Genomic DNA, 15441 nt, shown 5'->3' with positions numbered 1-15441 from the left:
CCGAACCCATTCTACATGCAAAATTTCGTGAAGATTGGTCCATAACTGTGGCCTGTATCGTGTTTACAAATTATAATGGACAGACGGTCGGACGGAAGTACATGTCTAGATCGACTCAGCTAGTCGAGATATGACGATCGGTATACTTAAAGGTGGGTCTAGGACCAATATTTCGCGGCGCTACAAACTCTTGGGGCTGCACAAAGCTATAATACCCTGACAACATAGTTGTGTAGGGTATAAATAGTAGTCCTCAAAAAATGTTTATAAAAAAATCGAAGCCTTTAAACACTCACTTTTTGTACAGAGTGGGGGTGAGATGACAGTCGTTGGACAAGTAAGACTGGGTAGTTTCAGATCGTAAAACCGACTGTTGGATTTAAAAAATCCACGCCTTTACGCCTTGAAAATATTCTTCAAAAAATCCACGCCTTTTGTCAAGGCCTTGAAAAATAAGACAGACTTACTGAACAGCCTTCTCGAGAACATCCTGCCTCTTTAGATAATGTTTTGATATTTGTCAAACAAGTTTTTCTGGGATTAGGCCTTGAAAAAGTTGTTGTTGTAGCCCACTCACTTTTTGTACAGAGTGGGGGTGAGATGACAGTCGTTGGACAAGTAAGAATCGGGTTGTTTCAGATCGTAAAACCGACTGTTAGATTTAAAAAATCCACGCCTTTTTTACGCCTTGAAAATATTCTTCATCCACGCCTTTTGTCAAGGCCTTGAAAAAGACTTTTTAGGCCTTGAAAAATATTCTTTACAAAATCCACGCATTTTTTTAGGTCTTGAATAATATTCTTTAAAAAATCCAGCCTTGAAAAATATTCTTTACAAAATCCACGCCTTTTTTAGGCCTTCAATAATATTCTTTAAAAATCCAGCCTTGAAAAATATTCTTTACAAAATCCACGCCTTTTTTAGGCCTTCAATAATATTCTTTAAAAATCCAGCCTTGAAAAATATTCTTTAAAAAATCAAGCCTTGAAAAATCCACGCCTTATTTTAGGTTTTGAAAAATATTCTTTAAAAATTCCACGGCTTATTTTAGGGTTTGAAAAATATTCTTTAAAAAATCCACTCCTTATTTTAGGTTTTGAAAAATATTTTTTAAAAAATCCAAGCCTTGAAGACTTTTTTAGGCATTGAAAAATAATCTTTAAATAATCCATTTGAATAGTGTTCTTACATCTCAAATCTGTGTATATTTTACTAACATTGTCTTTTTAAATTTTTTTTCTTTCCAGCACGATGTCATCCAAAATCGTTTGAATGACCTCTTCAATTCCCTATCAATTGACAACAAGACTCCACAGAATGCCACTAACCAAAATGAGAAACCGATTTATGAAACCAACTTTCCCGAATTATTTTATTACTAAAAAAAGAACAAAAAACAAAATAACCACACCACCACCATACCCTATATACTACTACTCTATATATAAAAAATGTTTATATTTAAAATGTTAAAAAATTTATTTATACAAAAAGAAAAAAAAAACTATTAATAAAAATTGGCTTTGTTACTTGTTTTTTCAAAAAGAAAGATAACAATAAAATTGTTATATTTCTAATTATTAAGAGTATTACAAAATTTAACAAATTTTATATACATATATAATCCTCCACCTCTCTTCCCTTCCTCCAACACTCCTCCCTCTTAGCAAAAAATAAGCAATTTGTTTTTTTTTTTTTAAATAACCCACAAAACAAAAAGACGAATTAATAATAAAAAAGATATTTTTCTGTTTGTTTAAGGCACACGACATTTCCTTATACATATAATAATAAAAAATATATACATAACCTTTAAAGCAAACATATACCTATACAGATATATACATTATAGAATATTTAAAATAAAATTTAAAAAAAAATAATAATAATTATTAGCTAATTTGTTTGTTAAATTAAATTGAAAGAATTAAAAAAAATAACAAATACTATTGTATTGTAAATTTATATATAATTTTTATGTTTGTTTCCTATATATATAAAAAGAAGGTATGCAGGTGTTATCATCCCTTTTTATAAGTTGTTGTTCATTGTATTTTTTTTTATTTAATAATTTTTTTTTATTATATTTACTGAAAATAATAATTATATACATAATAATAAAAACAATAATTTTTTTTGGAATTTATTTATGTATTTCTTAAAAAACAAAACAAAAAATAAACAATAAAAATTAAAAAAAAAAACAACCACCCTCTAAACAAAACGTGTTTTATTGAAATTTAAAACCAGTCAGTCTTAAAGCCATCACTTTCAAGAAAAAATCAGATGATTTTGGGAATTTCAAATAATGAACAAAAAATTCCAATTTTAAAAATCTATTTTATTTGTAAAAAAATGTAAAATGTTTTTCTTAATTTATTTTTATTATGAAAACATTTTGAATTCTTGTTTATTTTTTTTTTTTGAAAAATATTTGGAACTTTGGAGCACCATTTACCATTTAAATCTAAACCGATTTTTACGAAACTTAGCACACATCATTCCAGCCTTAATTCAGTATGGGAGCTATAACTAAATCTGCACCGATTTTCACGAAACTTAACAAACATCGTTCTATACTTAATTCAGTTGGCTATGCCAAATTTCGTGCAAATCGAGAGAGATACAGGGACTTTGGTACACCATTTACATTAAATCGCGCGAAAATATATATGGCAGCTATATCTAAATCTGAACCGATTTTTAAAAAAAACTGATACACATCATTCTAGACTGCCAAATTTCGTGCATATCGAAATATATGTAAGGACTTAGGTATTTTTCTCAATTTCAATTTTCTCAATTTCATAGGCATAAGGACATATGCCACCCTTTCTAAATAAAACTACTTTAAAATTGTGATATTTTCCATACAATGTATTTTTTATATTACAAAAAACCATGGGTCAAAATTATATAACTGTTTTTTTTGTCTGTTACAAACATAGGCACAAGGACATAAGCCTCCCCCTCAAAATAAAACTACTTTAAAATTATGATATTTTCCATACAATTTATTTTTTAATTACAAAAAACAATATCAAAATTATATAACAAGTGTTTTTTTAGTTTTATACAATAAAAAATAATGAAATAAATTACGAAAAGAAAATTTTGTTACAAAAAAATCTTCTTCTTTATAAAAATGTGAATGCATTTCAAGTTTGAAAGGAGAAATTTTCAAAAAGTTGTTGATCTCTTAATTATAAATTATTTTTAATTTTTCAATGTTTTCAAAAAATATATTTTTGAATTTATTTTTAAAAAAATTTTTAAATGTGATTTTTTTTAAATTATGTGATATTTTCAATACGTTTTTTAAAATAATATTTTTTATATATTAAATTTCAATTTTAATAAAAGATTTTAATTTTTTTTTTAATTAGAAAATTTTAAATGCAATTGACTTTTGAAAATTTTAAATATATATTTCAATAAAATTTTTAATATAAAAAAAAAAGATTTTAAATTTTGCACACATTTTTTTAATTTGAAATATTTTTTAAATATATTTTTTTTTTAATTTTGCAAATATTCACATTTTTTTAGTTTGAAATAAAAGATGATTTTTTTTTTTGAAAAATTTCAAATATTATGTTTTTCTAAACAAATACAAAATTGTGTTTTTTTCAATTCTTGTGCGCGATTTTGTTTTCATATCAAAAAAAGTGTTTAATTTATAAAAAATATTATAAAACTAATATTAAATGTAATATATGTAGATATATAAAAAAATAGTAGTTAGTATTATATTTCAAAAGAAAATGTTTTTGATTATATTTGCTTGAATTAAGAGAAAAAATACTTAATTATAGAAAAATGTATATATATGTAAATACACAGATGATTTATGGCAAATGTTATTATTATAATTATTTTTGTTTTCAATAAAAATTTGAAAAACACACATTTATAGATTTCAAGAAATTTATTTTACAAAAGTAGGTATATTTTAAAATGTATATAAGACACAAAAAAAGAGTAATTCACTTTAACGAAAGTGAACTATTCTTCTTGGGTTTTGAAATATGCGAGCATTTTGATTAGATTTTTTTAATATATAAGGAAGAAATATTATTTATATATAATATAAATTTCTAATATTTACAATGTAATATAAAAAAATACATATAACAAAAATGTTAATAATTTGGAATCAATCCCAATGATACATATATCATTTAATCATTTATTATGAATTATACAACGAGAGTGCCGCAAAAGCACATTAATATTTATGTATATGGCGATTTTGTTTTTCTTTTTGAAAATAAAAAAAAATAATTCACTTGAATTTCTTTTCTCAATACAAAGCACCGTTTTCTTTAGTATATTTATGAGTTAAAAAAATATTTTGTAAAAATTGCAGCATTCTCTTCCCCGTCCTTCATATTCATATAACAAAAATACAAAAAAAAATTACTCCAATACTCTACAGAAAATCTGTAGATGAAAATGAAGAACTTGAGGCAGTTGATGATGATGATGTCGATGTGGCCGATGCTGAACGATGACTGGCCGCCATTGATGAGGGTAAAGCATAAGCCGCCGCAGCAGCAGCTGCCACATTTGGTGGTGAAGGTGGTACCAAACAAACAGCATTGCCGTCATCCATCATACCACAACTGCTACTGCTGGTCGGCGTGGCAGATCTTTCACAATTTGCACCAATTTCCGATATCGGCACAGACGAAACATTGGCAAATTCATCACAGATTAGCAGATTTTCTTTGAACGTTTGCGGTGCCGGTGGCACAACGAGTACATTAACTGAGATCAATAGTGGATGGACTAATTTCGAATCCATAACCATAAGTGTCACCTCTTCGTTTTTCTCCAAACACAATGATGTAATATCGGATTTTTGTGTATAGACGGGTTGACGTTGGCTGTTAATGGATGTTACCGAGGCTCTAAAAAAGAAAATGACTTTTAATATCAAAATTAATTGTTTTTTATTTCATTTTTGGAGCTTACCTTATCATAAATTGCCGTTTAGTTTGTAAACTCAACAGACGCTCGTGCTCGTTACGATGATGTCGGCGAATGCTAAGTATACGAGAATCGGCAATTAGTATAAGATCTAATCCAAAATTAAATCCTGTCCAACGCCATTTTTGATAGCCAGGCTCCAAAAGGATCCGACCACAGCGCATGCAGTTTTTAAAGAATTCTTCAGGATCGAGATTTTTGGGACTGAAAAGGAAGAGCGAGAAAGAACAATTATTATAAAATTATAAAGAAATTATATTATATAAAAAAATATTGGATACTTAAAAATACAACTGATGCCTAAAAGTAGACTTCGATTTTTTAAAAACATTTCTAATGGTCTAAAAGTATGCATTAATATTAAAAAAAAAAAACATTTTTTAGAAGCCCAAAAGTAGGTTTGGATTTTCTAAAGCCCTAAAAGTAGGTGTGGATTTTTTAAAAATATTTTTTAAATACCTAAAAATAGGTCTGGATCTTTAAAGTACATTTTAAAAGCCTAAAAATAGGCTTCGATTTTTAAAGGACATTTTAAAAGCCTAAAAATAGGCGTGAATTTTTAAATGACATTTTTAAAAGCCTAAAAATAGGCATAGATTTTTAAAGGACATTTAAAAGCCTAAAAATATGCGTAGAGTTTTAAAGGACATTTTGAAAAGCCTAAAAATAGGTCTGGTTTTTCTAAAGAAAATTTTTAAAAGACTAAAAATAGGCGAAGATTTTTAAAAGACCTTTTTAAAAGCCTAAAATGGGCTTCGATTTTTAAAGGGCATTTTTAAAAACCTGAAAATAGGCGTAGATTTTTAAAAGACTAAAAATAGGCGTGGATTTTTTAAAAGTTTTTAAAAGCCTAAATGTAGGCGTAGATTTTTAAAAGCGTAAAAATTGGCGTTGATTTTTAAATGACATTTTTAAGAGCCTAAAAAGAGGCGTAGATTTTTAAATTAGGAGAAGAAATAGGCGTAACTTTTTTAAAGGAAATTTTTAAAAGCCTAAAAATAGGCGAAGATTTTGGCGTAGCTTTTTTAAAGGACATTTTTAAAAGTCTAAAAAGAGTTGGAGATTTTTTAAAGGCCTTATTATTATCTGGCTTACTATTTTCTCTCTCTAGAAACAAAATTATTATTTTAAGGAGGTACAAACGGAATGACAGTCAATATACCCTCCTCCATGCTATGGTACAGAGCATAGAAATGTAGAGGCAAAGGTCAAGCAAAAAAAGAGATTTTGGCATGGAGGGATCTTCGCATAAACACAATTCCCAAATTAGTCTCCTTTCCACACCGATGGTAGGGATTGAAACAATGAACGAGTGGATTGGTACCGGACACACCATTCCCAAATTCGTCTCCATTCCACACTGATGGTAGGAATTTCGGTAATGAAACAATGAACGGGTGGATTGGTACCGGACACACTATATACAGCTCAATAATATACAACAAGCTACAATCGGAACCTCAATCAGCACTTTAGATTTAGACCGAATACCTGAAACAAGAGTAATCACCTCATGTGAAAGTCTGATACCGGATAGAAACTCATGGGCCAACGAAACACTATCAGAAATGTCCTCTGGCAATTGCTGTTACACAAATGGCTGTCGGCTTGCAAAAAAGTGAGGACTGGGAGTTTCTTTTTTTTTATGAGCCAAGGAGTGAAAGGAGGGAATTTTAGACACATCAGTCTAGTCTCAATTCAGTACGATATGCCAAATTTCGTGCAAATCGAATAATATATAGGGTCTTTGGTGCACCATTTACTTTAAATCGGACGAAAATATATATGGAAGCTATATCTAAATATGAACCGATTTTAACGAATTCTAAATACGGATCAATAAAAAAAACTATGGTAGATTTTTAGAAGACTTTTTATGGTCTATTATCCTTGATAAGATTTAAAAGTTATACTCTATCCTCGATATATAGGAGGAGTCTTGTTGGGAAATAAATGAAAATTCGAAAAAAAAAAATTATCAGCTCGCTATGTTGAGTTTTAAAATTAAACTGATAAATTTTAAGAAGTCTTCTTGTTGTATCTTTAAAAAATAAATTCGATCGAGATCTAAATGCGTATCAATAATAAGAAACTGTGGTAAATTTTTAGAAGACTTTTTGTTGTCTGTTATCCTTGATAAGATTTAAAAGTTATACTTCATAATGGTCACGGTCAATGTTCAGTCAATTATTTGGTCATTGATATAAAGGAATTTTATGCTAGAGATTTCTATAAGTAGGAAACCATTACATTTGAAGAGCCTACTCGTTATTATCGTCAGGTTTATATCATGGTCAGGGTCAATGTACAATAATAAGTTTTATATTATACCATTGTGATAAAGGCAAATTAGGATGGAGATTACACTTGAAGAGCCTACCCCAGATAAGAAATACAGCAGATTTAAAATCATGGACGAAAATATATATGGGAGCTATATCTAAATCTGAACCGATTTTCAGGAAACTTAACACCCATCAAATTTCTCCAGAAAAAATAATAGGATTGATTGAAAAATGCAGGTGTCTATTTTTTCTATTTCATTGAAGTTTAGAAAAAGTTTATTCAGAAATGAACAAGAACGATGCCTTGTCGTCATAATTATTTTAGGATTTATATATCTGAAGAAGTTTGCTTTTTTGGCAAAAAGATTTATATACAATATAGTTCATCATATCATAGACGTATTTCCCCCTCAATATTATTTCTACTCAATCCTGCTTTCTTCCACAAAGATGTGAATATGAAATCTTAGAAATTTATTATCTCCCCCAAAAAAGAAACACCCCCTAACCCAGAGTAGAACAGAAAAAAAACTAAAAAATCTTTTTTTAAAAAAAAAAAACATGTTAAAAGAAATTAAAAATTTATTCAGTCATTCATATATAAAATAAAAAATAAAAACTCATAAAACCATTATCAACTATATAAAAAATATAACACAATGAGAATTCAATCTTATTTTTTCGTTTTAAATGCAAGGCATTGAACTAAAAGCAAACAATTGCAAGTCTATATATATATTTTATATGTATGTATGTCAAAAGGAGAAATAAAAAAAATCAACTTCAATTACTAGGTACGATGATGAAGAAGAAGGCGAAAATAAAAGATGTTTTCTTTATGGCGGCAATTACATTTGAACTTTGGTTTCATTTTGAATAAAATGCGCAATGCAAATGTAACGTAACAAAGATTACGTTAAACAAAGAGAGTCTGTAACGACCGACAACGACTACGATGAGATGTTGGACTAGTTGATGTGTATTTAGATTTTCATAAATCACTAGCATCGTTTTTTACTACAAAAAATATATGCAAGAGAGAAGAAAGAAAATAAATTATAAACCAAAAAAATCAATTAAAATAGCTAATGGAACAAAGATCTGGAGAGGATTTTATGCGAATTCTTCACCCTCCACACCTTTCTTTGTCTCTTGTTGATTATTATTATTTTTTCTCTTACTCACCCCTCTTCTGGTAAATGATCAACTTTGAGTATTGAATTCCAATTGCTTAAGACATGATTGTGCAGCCATTCTTTGGGTATAATATTGTCGTTAAGTACAATTTTCAAGTCCATATGATGATTGGTAAGGTACTGAGTACGCAGTGCCAGGAATGGTTTCAAAAATTGTTGACCATCCGGAGTGGAGAGGAAGGAACGCTTTTCACGACGCGCAGTGAAAAAGTTTTGTACAATATCATTTGATGTTAAAGGTGGACGATCCGCTGGTGAATTTGATAATGTTAAGGATGAGGAGGAGGATGATGACGAATTATTCGATTCATTTGTTTGCTGTTGTTGCTGCAGCAATTTTAATTCCTCCTGCTGCTGAGCTTGATGCTGTGGATTTTCTGGATCATAATTGGGATGTAAGCGTAAATAGATCCAATTACGCAATAGCGTATATAATGAGAATTCTGTTTGCATAACATAAAGATCTGGACTTGATATTAAATCGGTCATTAGTTCAATACTAATTTGCCTTAGTAAATTTGGATATTTTGTATATATACAGAGGAGATTTGTCTCCAGCCATACAAAGGCTGATTTTTTAACATTTTGACAGCCATATTGACAGGCAGCTTCATAATAGTTAATGGCAGTTTCAGCATTTATTGACTCAATCATAACCTCAGCACATTTGTCGATGATGCCATCTAAATGGAATAGGGTGGCGGTGGCCAATACGGAAATCACACCTTTGGCATCGATTTCAATTTCATCGGAATACATGGAACCAAAAACGGCATCCAAAGCTGGAAAAGAGAAATGGAATAAAAGAATTATTAAAAATTCAGAAAAAAATTTAGATATATCAAAATTTATAACTGAAATAGAATGGAGGAGTAAAATTCGCGTATTAAGCACAGAGACAATTGAAAGTCCCAATCTATCAATTATGAGATCTGACAAGCTTTAAGAGAAGGTCAAGTAAACATGTGCATGGATCTGTTAATTAAATTGTATTGCTTTGTTATTCCTAACAGAAAAGGAAAATAACACATGGTCCCTTTTGAGAACAAACTTAACTTGTGTCCGCTCCTGTTTCATGTTAAATTGTAAACAAAGTACAGGTCGCATTTATAATCCGATTTGGATGAAATTTGGTAAGAACTTGTTTGGCCTCCCTATTGAAATTGGGGGAAATCGGTTCAGATTTAGATATAGCTCCCATATATATTTTCGTCCGATTTAAAGTAAATGGCTCACCAAAGTCCCTAAATATATCTCGATTTGCACGAAATTTGGCAAAGCGTACTGAATTAAGTCTAGATAGATGTGTGCTATGTTTCGTGAAAATTGGTTCAGATTTAGATATAGCTCCCATATATATTTTCGCCCGATTTAAGGTAAATGGTGCATCAAAGTCCCTATATATCTTTCGATTTCGAGCGTACTACATTGAGTCTATAAAGATGTGTGCTAAGTTTCATGAAAATCGGTTCCGATTTAGATATAGCTCTATATATATTTTCATCCAATTTAAAGTAAATTGTGTACCAAAGTCCCTATATATCTTTCGATTTGCACGAAATTTGGCACAGCGTACTGAATTGAGTCTAGAATGATGTGTGCTAAGTTTGGTGCAAATCGGTTCAGATTTGGCTCCCATATATATTTTCGTCCGATTTAATGTAAATGATGCACTAAAGTCCCTATATATCTATCGATTTGCACGAAATTTGGCACAGCGTACTGAATTGAGTTAGAAAGGCATAAATATCACATATTCAAGTTCGTTCAATGTAATATCTATGTTTTTTTTTCGAAAAGTCCGACTTTACTACTTTCCTTACTGGTTTTTTGCGATAGTTTTCAGTTTTTGAGCAAGAAAAGTCGAAATTTCCCTCAAACTCTCTCACCTACAAACTATAAAATTGGGACCATGGAAATTGGTCTGTGTGTCTTCGACTATTTACATTCGGATTCTAATAAGAAAAAAATAGACTATCACTTACAAACAAAATCTATTTTCAAATTATCTATATTGACCATAACATTCCCACCAGCCAAGATAGATACTTTTTTTTGCAAATTTTGAAATTTATGACCCACTTGAGGAGCCCCTCTTATTATTCTAGACATTTCGTAGACTTGATAACACTGCTTGATTATATATACAAAATAATCATGTCAATAAAACACCATTTATCAGTTCCGAGTGATAAAGTAAAATAGGTCGAGTTTCAAAATGCGAAAATTATCTTGGTCAATAAAAAATCTATGGTCGATTTTAAGAAGTCTTCTTCGAGTCTCTTAACTAGGGAGATAAAATAAATTTGAACAGCATATAGCAGCGGTAGAGTTCTAATTAATTCGATTTAAAGGAGATAAAATAAATTCGATCGGGTTCTAAATACGAATCAATAAAAAAAAATAAAAAATAAACTATAGTTTAGAAGAAGTTTTGGTGTCTATTACTTTTTAGTCTTTTTGGTGTCTCCTAACAAGGTAAATAAATAAAAATTCGATCAAAATTTATCAGCTGGGTAGGTTGAATTAAACTGGTCGATTTTAAGAAATCTTTTTGTTGTATCTATTAACCAGGGAGGAGATGAAATAAACTCGATAGAGTTCAAAATACGCATCAATAATAAGAAAATATGGATTTTTAGGGGACTTTTTGTTGTGTATTATCCTTGATATTATTCAAAATTTATACTTCATAATGGTCATAGTCAGTATACAATCAATTATTAGGCCATTGAGATAAAGAAATTTTATGCCAGAGATTTCTATAAATTGGAAACAATTACATTTGAAAACCCTACTGGTTATAATCCTCAGATTTATATCATGGTCACGGTCAATGTACAACAATAAATTTTATTTTATACCATTGTGATAAAGGCTAATTAGGATGGAGATTACACTTGAAAAGCCTACCCTAGCAGATAAGAAATATAGCAGATTTAAAATCATGACCAGGGTCAATGTACAATCAATTATTGGAACACAAAAGAAATAATTTGATGTAGAGATTTCATAAAAAATTAGTTATAAAGTGGGCGAATAAAAAATGTTGAAGGTCTACACTGAGAACACAGAATTTCAACAAGGATTGACAGACTAATAAAAAGCTTTTCTAACTTTTTCATTTCTATAACGTACAACAGGCCTTGACTGGCATAAGTGTATGTCCAATTGACTGATATGTGGTGGACATAAAATAAGTATGTAATACAAACATTTTGAGCCTTTGTGTTAGAATTACTAAAATGAAATGATTACAGGATTTGCAGAAGTTAAGGAAAAAGTATTTAATAATAATTTAACTAGATTTTTTCTCTTTCTTCCTGATTTCTTTTTTAGACATATTGAGCCTTGATAAGATTGTTTTCTATATCATGGTCACGGTCAATGAACAGGTAGGCAGCAGATTGATGAGATAAAAGGTGAGACCCCCTTAGCAACAAGCATAAAAAATTTGATTAGGTTTTTTGCCATATGGCATATGAAAATGTTTCTCTTGAGTTATCAATGTTCGTATATATGTATGTATGTTGCGATATGATTGTCTTATTGTCGTTGACATAGTCTTAGGCATATAAATCATATCAGCTCGTGTTTAAGAATTGATATATTAAAAAAACGTGTAGGTCTTAATTGGAATTATGAGTCACTTCATAAAAGAACCGTTAGGATTATTATGTATACATTCGAGTACGGTTATAGCGAAATCGTAGGGACCTAGGAAATTTGTTCGTTATAAAATAAGTTCCTTATATCCAATGTAAGCCAAAATATAGGCCTAATAGAAAAAAATATATTCAGTTAGAGATTGGTAGATTTTGTGGCTTTTTTGATAATACTTAAGATGCTTCTCCTTTTCGGCCCACTATTAGGTAGAGTCCCCATATAACTCCCCCGTCGAACTAAAAAACGTCTCCAAAATTCCCAAAGCTGTAAACAATGCGTTTTTTAGGCTATTCCGAACTTAACTTATTTGAATATTAGAATGATTACAGCAGAAAGGCACATAGACGGACACACAAAAATCGTCTTAGAATTTTATTCTTAGGGTCTGGAATAACAAAAAAAGGAAAAATGAGTCGATGGAACAATTCAAGTTCGCTTATAATTTTTTTAGCACGTCCTAAAGGCTATAATTACAACGATATGTCAATTCATACTTCCTGAGATATTGGGATCCAGCTGAATAGCTTGTATTTCTCCATGGTATTTCAAGTTCACTAGGGAAATCGTAGTATCAACAGCGGTTAATGTTCTGATTACCACAATTCAATTTTTATTGGAGAATTCCTGCTTTATATATGGTTTTACAAAATTCCACTGGAATCCTTATATATTTCCTAGGATAAATGCCAAAATCGACATGGGCTTGCAAAATTCCACTGGAACCCTTATATAGAGTTTTTTTAAGTATAAATGCCAAAATCGACAACGGGATAGAATCTACTTTTAAATAGAATCGTTTATTTGTGGGTGGGCGATACGCGATACGATACACAGGATACGCGACAGAATTTCATTTTAAATAGAATAGTATGGACTTTTTCGATAAAATGGAACAGGGAAAATACTTGGAAAGTACATATCATGGAAAATAGCAAAAAAGCTAAATCGTCGTAATCAGGACTCCAAGGACTGCATATTGTCAAGAATTTCAAAAATCCACGACTATGAGGCTAAGAGATTACCCTGAAAATATGCTTAAAAATCCACGCCTCTAAGGCTAAGAGATTAGCCTGAAAATATGCATAAAAATCCACACATCTAAGGCTAAGAGATTAACCAGAAAATATGCTTAAAAGATTACCCTGAAAATATGCTTAAAAATCCACGCCTCTATGGCTAAGAGATTACCCTGAAAATATGCATAAAAATCCACACATCTAAGGCTAAGAAATTAACTAGAAAATATGCTTAAAAGATTACCCTGAAAATATGCATAAAAATCCACACATCTAAGGCCAAGATGCCATGGTAAATTATCTAAGGCTAAGAAATTAACTAGAAAATATGCTTAAAAGATTACCCTGAAAATATGCATAAAAATCCACACATCTAAGGCCAAGAGATTAACCAGAAAATATGCTTAAAAGATTACCCTGAAAATATGCTTAAAAATCCACGCCTCTAAGGCTAAGGATTAACCTGAAAATATGCTTAAAAATCCACGCCTCTAAGGCTAAGGATTAACCTGAAAATATGCTTAAAAATCCACGCCTCTAAGTCTAAGAGATTAACCTGAAAATATGCTTAAAAATCCACGCCTCTAAGGCTAAGGATTAACCTGAAAATATGCTTAAAAATCCACGCCTCTAAGTCTAAGAGATTAACCTGAAAATATGCTTAAAAATCCACGCCTCTAAGGCTAAGATATTAACCTGAAAATATTCATTGAAAATCCACACCTAAAGGCTCCTAACGCTCTTGGAGTGTTTGAGAGAAAAATTCTCTCATATTCTTTACATTCCAAAAGTAAAAGGTTAAGACATTGACCTAAAAATATTTTTCCAGCTATCCCAATGGACTTCTATCCAATCTCCCAAGCTCACATATACCTAGAATTAAACTAGAATTTTTTAAAAAATCCAAGTGGAAAAGCTGTTGACCTTTTCCGATCTATTGGGTGTTGAAAACCTAATGCCTGCGGAAAAGTGTAATTTAAATTCTACGATTTGGTGTGACGCTCCTTGTACATGCTGTACGGCTTGATTCGATCAATTTGAGGAGAGATGGCGCCAATCTTATGGGACAACGCATTACCACATTGACCCAAAGACTTTTTACTTTTCGATTCGATGAACATTTTAATTTTTTGTTGACGTTTCATTACCACATTGTTCAAAACTATTACATTCCTAGATAAATCCATATTCAAATGTAAATTGCTATGCAATGAAATGGGCGTTTCTGACACGGTACAGTCGGAATAAACCGTTAACTAAAATCAACGTGTCTAGGACAAAGATGTACACACCAAATGATTCAGAGTATTGGTGAGTCTTACTGGTCTTTGTTTAACAGAAAGTGGTGACACAAAGAGAATTCGAATAAGTCCGTTATTTAAACAAAGGAATCCATTATCCCTGTACTCTTCTTTTTAACCATCTCCTTGAGAATATAAAATAATACCCTGCAAATAATTCTCAATTATTCAACTACAAATACAAAATGTTTTACTTACCATCCAGTGTAATGCGTTCATCCAAAATTTTAATGTGAACAAAATCCTGACACGATTCCTTCCACGAGCCATTAAACATGCTATAGAAATATGGACTTTGCGATAGATAGACTTTATGCAAATTCCAGACTTTACCCAATGCCATAATGGCTATATCGGAATTTTTCTGTTCCTTAAAGAGGGCCTGATAAATATATTGCGTTGTGGTCAATAGCTTTTTCCTGCAATGGAGGGCGAGAAGAAAAAAGTAAAAGTTAAATGTCAAATGATCAAACAAAACAAAATAGAAAAATGTTGACATACTTTTTGGGGGACTGGGTTTCATTGTTCGATTCCTCGCTGTTTGTTTTCAGTGAATCAATGCTGCGTTTACGTTTGCGACGACCGCCCAATATATCGGCTACATTGCTGACCGGTTCCGCTAATTTTACCACCAACTGACCCATGTTGTTCAAGTCTACGACAAAGACTGGTTGGTTGTTGATCGGTGGTGGGTGATGATGGCAGGCCACCGACGACTAGCTGATAATGTTTGACGGACGGGTGAGTGCGCCAAAAAGACCGGGCCCAGCTGTTTAAAGCAAAGCCAAAGAAACACACACGCACAATTTTTCTTTGCGTATTTGTTTGATTTCTGTCTGTTGTTTATTTCTTAATCTGCAAATACACGAGGAGAAAAAAGGGGTGAGTGAGTAAGAAAAGTGTAAGAAATTGTATTTTAAATATCTGATATACATATATAAACATAACAATAACAACAAAAGTGTTATATTGATAAAAAAAAGAA

The 15441-nt window shown here is 30.7% G+C and overlaps 1 protein-coding gene across 1 annotated transcript; it reads right to left on the bottom strand.

Moving 5' to 3' along the window:
• Window positions 1–4432: 4432 nt before the first annotated feature.
• On the bottom strand, window positions 4433–15128 carry LOC133323820 (protein germ cell-less). The gene is made up of 5 exons (XM_061532719.1): window positions 14958–15128; window positions 14655–14875; window positions 8463–9255; window positions 4978–5196; window positions 4433–4913 (listed from the first exon to the last, which is right to left on the bottom strand). The coding sequence occupies exons 1-5, from the start codon at window positions 15098–15100 to the stop codon at window positions 4433–4435; spliced, it is 1857 nt and encodes a 618-aa protein (XP_061388703.1). The 5' UTR covers window positions 15101–15128.
• Window positions 15129–15441: the final 313 nt, after the last annotated feature.

Source organism: Musca vetustissima, unplaced genomic scaffold (genome assembly GCF_032173495.1).
Source record: "Musca vetustissima isolate MV318-11 ecotype Yass unplaced genomic scaffold, APGP_CSIRO_Mvet_v1 utg150455, whole genome shotgun sequence".
NCBI classification, from domain to species: Eukaryota; Metazoa; Arthropoda; class Insecta; order Diptera; family Muscidae; genus Musca; species Musca vetustissima.
The sequence above is the reverse complement of the archived record's forward strand: the minus strand, read 5'-3'. Positions and strand labels throughout refer to the sequence as shown.

Coding starts and splice junctions, on each gene's coding strand:
- LOC133323820 (XM_061532719.1), bottom strand. CDS start 15,100: ATGGGTCAGTTGGTGGTAAAATTAGCGGAACCGGTCAGCAATGTAGCC. Junction 9,256..14,654: donor TGAACGCATTACACTGGATG/GTAAGTAAAACA, acceptor TCTCTTTTCCAG/CTTTGGATGCCGTTTTTGGT. Junction 5,197..8,462: donor GATCATTTACCAGAAGAGGG/GTGAGTAAGAGA, acceptor CTTCCTTTTCAG/TCCCAAAAATCTCGATCCTG.